This window comes from Dioscorea cayenensis, chromosome 16, assembly GCF_009730915.1.
Source record: "Dioscorea cayenensis subsp. rotundata cultivar TDr96_F1 chromosome 16, TDr96_F1_v2_PseudoChromosome.rev07_lg8_w22 25.fasta, whole genome shotgun sequence".
Classification (NCBI taxonomy): domain Eukaryota; kingdom Viridiplantae; phylum Streptophyta; class Magnoliopsida; order Dioscoreales; family Dioscoreaceae; genus Dioscorea; species Dioscorea cayenensis.
This window is the reverse complement of record NC_052486.1, coordinates 17,500,094-17,510,823: the sequence shown is the minus strand read 5'-3', so window position 1 is coordinate 17,510,823 and position 10,730 is coordinate 17,500,094. Positions and strand designations below refer to the sequence as shown.

Here is a 10,730-nt window from a genome sequence, read left to right as displayed (position 1 = left end):
AAGACATCAATCCTATAATCAATGTAATCTACAAAATTCAATCCACCACAAAACCAACTTACCTTGACATGTCCTGATACACCCCCACAACTTCACCACATACCAAAAAAAACCCTTCCACCGAGTCAACCATGACAGAGCTTCACATCCCGACAACAACAACAACAACAACAACAACACATATTGAACTCCACATCTCACACCTGCTCAAAAGACCAACGACAATCACTCGACAACCTTCTGCATGCTTCTGCCCTTCCTTCTTCCTTAGTCTCCACCCTTTTTAACTCCCAAATTAATATATATATATATACACACACACACATGTGCATCCACTCTTTCTTCATATATTGCTATATATTCATGATAACAATACTACTAATAAGAGTATTTCTTCTACCTCTCCATTAACTTCACTTACGATGATTACAGGCAAAGATATCTATGAGGTTCTTGCTGCCATTGTGCCACTTTATGTGGCGATGATCCTGGCCTATGGCTCAGTCCGGTGGTGGCGCATCTTCACTCCCGACCAGTGCTCCGGCATTAACCGTTTTGTGGCCGTCTTTGCAGTCCCTCTCCTCTCCTTCCACTTCATCTCTTCTAACAACCCTTACAAAATGAACTACCATTTCATTGCTGCTGACTCTTTGCAGAAGCTTGTCATTCTTGGTGCTCTAACTCTTTGGCTCAATCTTAGCAAACGTGCCAATCTTGATTGGATGATCACTCTCTTCTCTTTGTCCACTTTACCTAACACTCTTGTGATGGGGATTCCTTTGTTGAGGGCAATGTATGGGGACTTCTCAGGGAATCTAATGGTCCAAATAGTTGTTCTTCAGAGTGTGATTTGGTATACTCTTATGCTTTTCTTGTTTGAGTATAGAGGAGCAAGAGCACTGATCAGTGAGCAGTTTCCGGCCGATATCGCCGGTTCCATCACTTCTTTCCGGGTTGATTCAGATGTGATTTCTCTCAATGGACGTGAACCTTTGCAAGCCGATGCGGAGATTGGGCAGGATGGAAAGCTTCATGTTGTAGTGAGGAAGTCTTCGGCGTCAGCAAAGTCGATGATATCGTCTTATAACAAGTCTCATGGACTGCATTCGATGACTTCAATGACGCCAAGAGCATCGAATCTCACCGGTGTTGAGATCTATTCACTGCAATCTTCGAGAGAGCCGACACCAAGAGCCTCGAGCTTTAACCAAACTGATTTCTATGCGATGTTTTCAAGCAAGGCGACAAGTCCTAGAAATGTTTCCTTTGAAGAAGAGATGGCTAACAAGTTTGGTAAGCACAAAGGAGCTGGAAGCAAGAGCACTGAGTTCATGAATGGAGGAGTGTATCCTCCTCCATATCCGGCTCCAAATCCTTCATTATCCGGCATTGTAACTCCGGTGAAAAAGAAAGAAATCGGTGCTGCAGCTACTAATAAAGAGCTTCATATGTATGTTTGGAGCTCTAGTGCGTCACCGGGTTCAGAAAGTAATCTAAAGAATGCAGTGAATAGAGCTGTTTCTAATGATTTTGGTGCCCATGATCCAAATACAGCTGCACCAAAAGGTAACTAATTGTAACTCCATTTTACTTTCATTTTCAGCTTGAAAATTTTCATTTGATTTATGCATGCATGAATTAATCTACAGAGCATGCTGCTAGTCCAATCAAGAAAACAGGAATTCCTTGGAATAATCTTGAGATAGAAGAAGCAAGAAAAAGTCCGAAAGGGAAAAAGTTTCCGGTGATGGGTTCGCCGTTCTTAGCTAATAAAAAAGCCGCTGACGATGTCGAGGGAGGAGAAGCTGTAGGAACCGGCCTTGTTGAGAGGAATCACCAGATGCCTCCGGCAAGTGTCATGACAAGGCTCATTCTTATCATGGTTTGGAGAAAACTCATCCGAAATCCTAACACTTATTCCAGTCTAATTGGCCTCATTTGGTCACTGGTATCTTTCAGGTATTCATTTATTGACTCAATTTAATCTTTCAATTTATTCATAAATTTTCCTTATTTATTGTTTTTGTCTTCTAATTGTTTGAAGTTTCAATTACAACATAACATGCATGTAGCTTGACTTGTCAGCAGCACCATGTGGTTGGTTGCATGAATCCTTAATTCATAACCATTCATCATTTTTGGATAAACTTTTTCAGGTGGAACATTGAGATGCCTAAAATTGTTCGAGGTTCAATATCAATACTCTCGGATGCAGGATTAGGCATGGCCATGTTCAGCTTAGGTAAATTAATTAGATTTATTTAAAAACTATAAATAAAATTTTAACAACATCCGGATTAACATCATAAGTTATGAACTTCAGGTCTCTTCATGGCTTTGCAACCAAAAATTATTGCATGTGGCAAGTCGGTAGCGGCATTCTCCATGGCCGTTCGATTTCTGACTGGTCCGGCTGTGATCGCTGCTACTTCCATTGCCATCGGCATTCGAGGAGTTCTTTTACATATCGCAATTGTGCAAGTTAGTTAAACACCAGCTCATGAGTCATTTATCATAACTAATAAATAACCAGAAAAACATGCTTAAATTCCTTTGATTTTTTACAGGCAGCTCTTCCTCAAGGAATTGTTCCTTTTGTTTTTGCCAAAGAATACAATTGCCACCCTGATATTCTTAGCACAGCGTACGTATTTATATACATATATATATATCTCAATTTGATTTTTATTGGTGAGAAACATTATATAAAGCTAATTAACCATTCATAATAATCTTTTTATGTTTGCAGAGTCATCTTTGGGATGCTAATAGCATTGCCAATAACCATCCTCTACTATATCCTTCTTGGTGTCTAAAGAAGCATGAACATGAATTGAAGGGAGAAGTTGGTGTAGAAGCTAGGATCTAACATGTGATGAAGCATGTGAATGTTGGGATTTGAAGCTAAAAATTTTTATTTTTATTTTGTTTGCATTTGTTTATTTATTGGGATGTGCTATTGTCCACCCCATGTAGGACTTTCTATCCTCATCCTTAATAGCAAAGCATCTTAATCAGTTTCTCTTAGTTAATTCTGTGCAACTCATTACTCTAGTGAAGATATGTCTTCTTGTGTTTCGTCCTCCATTATTCAAATTAATTAAAAAAATCGAATACAGATCCGTTCTGTATCTTGTTTGTATTATAACATATAATAGTTGAATTTTTATGTACTGATTATTTGGATTTTGACCGAAAAAATATATAGTTATACACATGTGACTGTTCCAATCTAGATATGTAGATCCACTTACGAATAAGTTCCTTGAAGTTTAGTTAATATAATTGTTTTGCATGTGGCTTTGTTGGATTGATAAGAGTTTCAGGTTTGAAAGGAACACAGTGTCCTTGTTATGGACTTTCTAACTCAAGACAGACATAAGAGCTGGACTTATGTTGCCATATGTTTTATTTTATTTTATTTTTCCTTTTCTCTGATGTGCATGTGAGTTGGAACTTGCCCTTGAAGAGTACTTTTTCATCTCTAATTGAAGAATCCAAGGTCTTTGTTCTATTCGAGGCAAATTGAATGCACATGATTTTCAATTAACATTGATGATCATGAGATTTCAATTTAATTTGTTTTTTTTTTCTTAAGTATGAATTAATGGCTTGATTAATGACTATCCCAATCTAGAGGCGTGCAAGTGGGAATCTGTGATCTAAATCTCAACATTATAAGTGATGTCTTAGCCGTCGTTTTATATTATGTATTCTGAAATATTTATGAAATATGGAAAACTAAAAAGAACAGAGAACAAATCATAAATAGATATTAAGATATATAGAGATATGATGGTCCATATAAGACAAAACCAAGAGACTTGGATGCATGAAACCAAATACAAAATAGCATTACTTGGCCGTTCATAAAAAGTTTAAGTTGCATGTCAGTAATTGAAGAAAAACTGTGTAGCTGAGAGTAAACAGCAAGGACAAAAAGAAGTAAAGAGGAAAACTAGAGAAATAATTAACTTAGGACAAGCTGTTTGTTGTTTGTTATTTATAGACATGTCTCAATCATCTCTCAGAGATTTCTCCAGTGAAATAAATGAATGCTCACCTTGATTTGCTATATTTCACTGCTTTCCTGGATATACTATGACATAAAAATCAGTTCTCGAATTCCAACATTTATGAATTCTAGGTGCTAATACATGCATCCATTGTAATTAAGGGAGAAGAGCAGCTTCATAAGAAACTCTACTTGATATGTGGTTATAATCCTTCAAGTTTAGTGGGATCATTTATGTTTGAGATTGAGGGAACACATGCATGCATGTGTACATCCAGACCACATGTTGCAGTCCAAAAATTTTACACTTTGATTTGCCATTTTTCATGGTATGTTGTCAGGGAGGCATCCATTCACGTGATTGTGAATCGGTTTAGTATCTAAAATGAATGCTTGTTGCTGTATAATTTGTGTTCGGAGAGATGCAATGTTGATAAAATAGAATCATACTTCGTATTCTTCTGGAGACTTACAGTCATATGTGAATATATACCCCACAATATATATTGATAGAAGGAAGAGATTATGTCACGCTCAAACCCAACCAAGCCGAACCCAACGAGCAAATAAATGGACACAATCCCATAGTGCATGAGCCCAATTAGCCTGCAAGGCCTCAGAACTTGTCTCAGTCTTGAGGAAAATAATAAGTTAACAGAAATGCCAGAAATGCATTTACAACTTAAGGATACAATAGAGGTTCAAATACAGGAATGATTGAAATATCGGAATGTCCAAAGTACAGGATTTGATGTTCAAATAACAAATACAACAACTCAAGATACTAAAGGAAAAACAGAACTACTAGTAGCTTGCTAAGCATTCCTTGGGTCTGTTGCTTCTAATTTGAAAATGATTTAAAACAACTTTATGAGCTCACTAGCCTAGTAAATAATCCAGAATTTTAATAACAAAAACTCGAATGTGAAATATACATAATAATCAGGACCAAAATAAGAGTTTGGCAACATTTTAAAAGAAAGCATGCATGTAGCATACTCAAGTCAATTGTTATCATTAACTCACAAATATTACTATCGGGGAATATTCAAACTAGAAATGCAAAACAGAAAAGTAACAGTGTCTCAAGTAATGAAATATGTCTCCAAATTCACTATAGATGTCAGAGGTTAATTGCTTACCCTTGGTTACGCGAGCTAGAATAACAAAGGTCACTTATTTACCCTCAGTGACCCGAGATTGAATATCAGAGACAGTTAATATTTCATTGAAGGACCAGTGCGAAATTGCAGTCTCATTTTTCCATAAATTCTTGTCGACAAGGTCAGTGTTTAACCTCCACAAACAAGATTGAGCATAGCTCAATTGGAGACAAAAAAAATATCAAAAATTTTTTAGAGTCGAGATTTAATTAGAAATATTCACAGCTTCCTTAAATATTCAACAAGCCAAATACAATAATTCATCTTCCCACTTTGAGGAAAAGTAAATAAATAATTAATGTTTTTGTTAGTGCAACGCACTATTATTGGCATAATTTGACACATAGTCAAGATGACTTGGCAATCTACGTGACATGGCAAAATTGATGACATGGAGAGTATGGTGACATGGCAAGGAGTCTTGGCTTGCAAGGCAAAACATCTTGAAGATCTTGGTGGAGTTATTCAAAACCATATTTAGGAGATGTTATTGAAGACTAAATATGGAATGAAGGCTAATTGAAGATATGATTTGAAGAATCCTTGATGAAGATTGATTGAAGTCTATTAAAGGGAAGATTTGAGGACCAAACTTGGGTGAATTGAAGATCAAGTTTGGAGAATCTTTGAAGACCAAACTTGGAAGATTGAAGACTAATTAAGTTTGGCAAGTTTCATGGAAGACGCACAAGGATGTGCGCCCCTTGCGAGGGGATTGAGTGATGAGGAACTGAGGAGGTAGGCTAGTTGCTGGCAGTTGAGATCGGAAGATTTGGTTGCATCGACTCGGACTAAGTATGACCGGGAGGTTGATGGGTCTTCAGGTCATCCGCAACGTAACAAGAACTCAGTCAAGTCAGCAGTCAGGGCCATGTTGCAACAGCTAATTTCGGAAGGTTTTAAATTAGTAGCCACGGAGATTCTAAAAGAGGTATATGCTATATTTGGGACGTTGAGGCGTCTATATAAGCTACTTTGCTCGTAGATTGTAAGGGTGACTCGTGGAGGAGAGTGTGTGAGCACTAGACAATCTAGAGAGGGTAGTGTTCTTTATTGTTGAGAGAGTAAGTGACAAGTGTTTGTACTCATGCATTTTCACCTGTATTAGTGGATTGTTTATCTCCGGGCTTGGCCCCCCGGACGTAGACAAGTGGATGCTGAACTGGGTTACCAATCTTGTCTGTCTCCTTCTTGCTTGGTTTGTGTGATTGTTCTTTGAGTGTTTTGAGTGTTCACTAAACCACAAACCATATCACCGGAACTAACAAGTGGTATCAGAGCCTTGGTCGTCGTATTCGCTTTGGTTTCAAAGTCGGCGAGGTCCTATCAAGTTTCATTGATGGCCGGAAAAGAAGGAGCTTCCGTCACACGACCACCGTTGCTTAATGGATCCAACTATCCATACTGGAAGGCACGCATGAAGGCTTTTATCAAATCAATTGATGAGAGTACATGGATTGCTGTAGAAAAAGGTAGGTCTCCTCCTACTCTACTTGATGAAAATGAGAAGAAGATCTTAAAGAAGAAAAACAACTGGAGTACAGAAGATATGCAAAGAGCTAATGCTAATGGGAAGGCTCTCAATGCAAATTTTTGAGGTGTTGATGAGAACCAGTTCAAGTATATTGCCACATGCGAGTGCGCTAAGAAAGCTTGGAAGATTCTTCAAACTATTCATGAAGGCACTAACTTGGTAAGAGAATCTAACTCCAAATGTTGACAACCATGTTCGAGAATCTCAGGATGGGAGAAGATGAGACGATAGCCGTGTTCAATGCCAAATTGATGGACATAGCAAATCAAGCCTACTAGCTCGGTAAGGAGTATACAGATAAAGAGCTAGTCCGGAAGACTCTTAAATCGCTTCCAAGGAGGTTCGATGCTAAAGTTGCTGCAATAGAAGAAGCAAAAGATATCACAACTATGAGACTTGATGAGTTGATGGGATCTCTACAAGCCTATGAGATGAATCTGAATTCAGGTAGAAGAGAAGAAGATATATCTCTAAAAGCTGAAGCAACAAGCCCAAAAGAGTTACAACAGACTGAAGACAAAGAAGAAGAAGAAGAAGAAGAAGAAGAAGAAGAAAAAGAAATTACTCTTTTAAGTAGGGAATTGTGTAGATATTTCAGAAAAATCCTGAAAGAAGACAAAGCTGATGACACAATCAACAATCATACTTCTTTACCTGCTGTGCTAAAAAAGGTCAAAGGTTTTAGAAATTTCAGTGCTTTTGCAAGTCCAGTTACAACATCAATTGCAACATCTGGAGAAACTGTGTGTGAAGAGATTACTGAAACCGATCTTCTGCATGGGTATGAACTCATGATAAATAAACTTGACAAAATGTTATTACAAAACAAAAAACTTGCAAAAGAATTGAAAGAATGTCAAGAAAAGCTGAACAATGCTGAAAAGCCCATTACCAAAGGAAAAGCCAAGATTGAGAAGGTACCTTTTCAAACAGGTGTGACGCAACACCATATAAAAGGCACATCAGGAGACAAGAAAAGCAAAGTTGAAGCAGGTTGCATTCTATCAAATGCTCAAGAAAATAAAAAAGAGAAGTATAATAAGAAGAAGAGACGACAAAGAAGACAAGTCCCAATATGCTTTCATTGTGGAAAAAGAGGCCATATAAGACCCGAGTGCTACCAACTAAAGGAAGATATGAAGAATGGTAGAGTATTTGGAAAAGCAAACAAATGGATTCCTACATGTCATTACTGTGGTGTCAAAGGGCACATTCATCCAAGATGTTGGAAGATGAAGAAAGATATAAAAGAAGGCAAACATAAGAAGCAGACACCATATACCAGAGAAAAGAATAAATAAAGCAAGAAGATATGGGTCAGAAAAGAAGATCTAGTGGGATACTCTTCAATGAAAAAATCCTCAAAAGATAACTGATATTTTGACAGTGGTTGTTCAAGACACATGACAGGTGACAAAGGTTTTTTGATGAATTACAAAGAATATCCAATTGGGCATATAACTTTTGATGATGGTCAGAAAGGTCAAGTAGTTGGAAAAGGAACATTGATGGTTCCTGGGTATCCAAGACTGAAAAACATTCTGCATGTAGACTGAAGGCAAATCTTCTGAGTATAAGTCAATTATGTGATCGAAATCTGGTGGTAAAATTTACTCATGACAGATGTGTGGTCTATGATGAAGCTGCTAAGTGTGTTTTAACTGGTTCAAGATCTTCAGACAATTGCTATTTGTTAGAGAAGTTGGAAGTCTGTTATAACACATCTTGCAACATAACTGAAATTTGGCATCAAAAGCTTGGACATCTGAACTTCCAGAACCTGATAAAGATTACAGAAATGAAAGCTATTAAGGGAGTGACCAAGCTCATGAAAAAGGAAGATGGTGTATGCGGACCTTGTCAACTGGGAAAGCAAAGTCGTGCTTCTCACAAAGTGGTGCAAGACATTGGTACAACGAGAGTGCTAGAACTCTTGCATATTGATCTCATTGGACCTACACAAAAATAAAGCTTGTCAGGTAAAATATATGTATTCGTGTGTGTTGATGACTATTCCAGGTACACCTGGGTGGACTTCCTCAAGGAGAAATCAGATACTTTTGGAGCCTTCAAGAAGTTATGTATGCAACTTCAAAATGAGAAAGAGTGTCAAATCGGGAAGATTGCCTGAATCAGAAGTGATCATAGAAGAGAATTTGAAAATGCTCAGTCTGTAGAATTTAGCAGAGAACATGGGATTCGTCATAAATTTTCAGTTCCAAAAACTCCTCAACAAAACAGTGTGGTCGAAAGGAAGAATAGCACTCTCCAAGAGATGGCTCGCGTTATGTTGAATTCCAAGAAACTCTCTACAAGGTTTTGGGCAGAAGCAATCAATACAGCATGCTACATCATTAATAGAGTGTACATTCGGCCTTCAACCAACATGATACCGTATGAAATTTGGAGAGGTAAAAGGCCAAATTTTAAATACTTTCACATCTTTGGAAGCAAATGTTACATTCTGAATGATAGAGATCAGCTGGGAAAGTTTGACAAGAAAAGTGATGAAGAATTATTCATGGGATATTCAACTACTAGTAAAGCCTATCGGGTGTTCAATTCAAGAACCAAAAAGATGATGGAAACTATTAATGTTATTGTTGATGATTTCTCTGATATGGAGACTCAAGGTGCATCAAGTGAGCCAAACAAGCCTATCACTCAGAATCATGAATCAACAGATGAAGAGTTACAGGCAGAACAAGAAGTTGCAACACAAGTTACAACACCAACTACAACAATAGAAACTGCTCAGGATTCAGACAGACAGCAAGTTATAACTGATGTTGCAACTGAAGTTACAACAGGCGAAATGATCTCAGAATCAGATAAAGAAGAAATTGACAACGAAGAAGATAATGAAGACAACAGTCTTGAACCATCCTCAAGAATGAAGAAGAATCATCCTATTCAGAATGTGATTGGTAATGTGACTAAAGGAAGGAGAACCAGAAGCACTCAAAGAATTGATTATCGAGAATTGGCTGGCTACACATGTTACATCTCTCTTATTGAACCAAAGAATGTCAAAGAAGCTTTAGTTGATGAATACTGGATGGCTGCAATGCAAGAAGAATTAAATCAGTTTGTTTGAAATGATGTGTGGACATTGGTCCCAAGGCCAAAGGATGTGAATGCTATTGGAACCAAGTGGATTTTCAAGAACAAGACTGATGACAAATGCAACATCACCAGAAATAAAGCAAGATTAGTGGCTTAAGGATATACTCAAGTTGAAGGAGTTGACTTTGATGAAACATTTGCACCAGTTGCAAGCTTGGAATCCATCAGATTATTGTTAGCAGTAGCATGTTGTATGTGGTTCAAGCTACATCAAATGGATGTCAAGAGTGCTTTTCTAAATGGAGTTCTAAGTGAAGAAGTTTTTGTGGAGCAACCAAAAGGTTTTGAAGATCTTCAACATTCAGATCATGTGTTCAAATTAAAAAAGGCTCTCTATGGCTTGAAGCAAGCTCCTCGGGCTTGGTATGAAAGGCTTACAAAATTCTTACTTGAAAAGGGCTACCAAAGAGGGGAGTAGATAACACTTTATTCATAAAGAAGTCTAATTCAGATCTTATGGTGGCACAAATATATGTTGATGATATCATATTTGATTCAACATCACAAAAGCAAGTGGATGAGTTTGTTCATCTAATGCAAGAAGAGTTTGAAATGAGCATGGTAGGTGAACTAAACTACTTTTTGGGTTTCCAAATCAAACAATGCAAAGAAGGAATTTTTATTTCTCAAACCAGGTATGCACAGAACTTGGTGAAAAGATTTGGCTTGGAAAAGGCTAGCCATATGAGAACACCCATGAGTGTGAATCGGAAGTTGACAAAAGATGAGCATGGAAAAGATGTAGACCCAAGTCTCTATAGAAGCATGATTGGAAGCTTACTCTATCTCACAACCAGCAGGCCAGACATCTTTTTCAGTGTTGGAGTTTGTGCAAGATATCAAGCAACACCGAAGGAGTCTCATTTGAAAGCTGTTAAACGTATCATCAGAT

At 37.5% G+C, this 10,730-nt stretch overlaps 1 protein-coding gene across 1 annotated transcript; it reads left to right on the top strand.

Annotated features, from left to right (window-relative positions):
• Nucleotides 1–279: 279 nt before the first annotated feature.
• On the top strand, nucleotides 280–3,033 carry LOC120279341 (auxin efflux carrier component 2-like). The gene is made up of 6 exons (XM_039286268.1): nucleotides 280–1,566; nucleotides 1,650–1,959; nucleotides 2,157–2,242; nucleotides 2,324–2,481; nucleotides 2,568–2,644; nucleotides 2,750–3,033. The coding sequence occupies exons 1-6, from the start codon at nucleotides 423–425 to the stop codon at nucleotides 2,814–2,816; spliced, it is 1,842 nt and encodes a 613-aa protein (XP_039142202.1). The 5' UTR covers nucleotides 280–422; the 3' UTR covers nucleotides 2,817–3,033.
• Nucleotides 3,034–10,730: the final 7,697 nt, after the last annotated feature.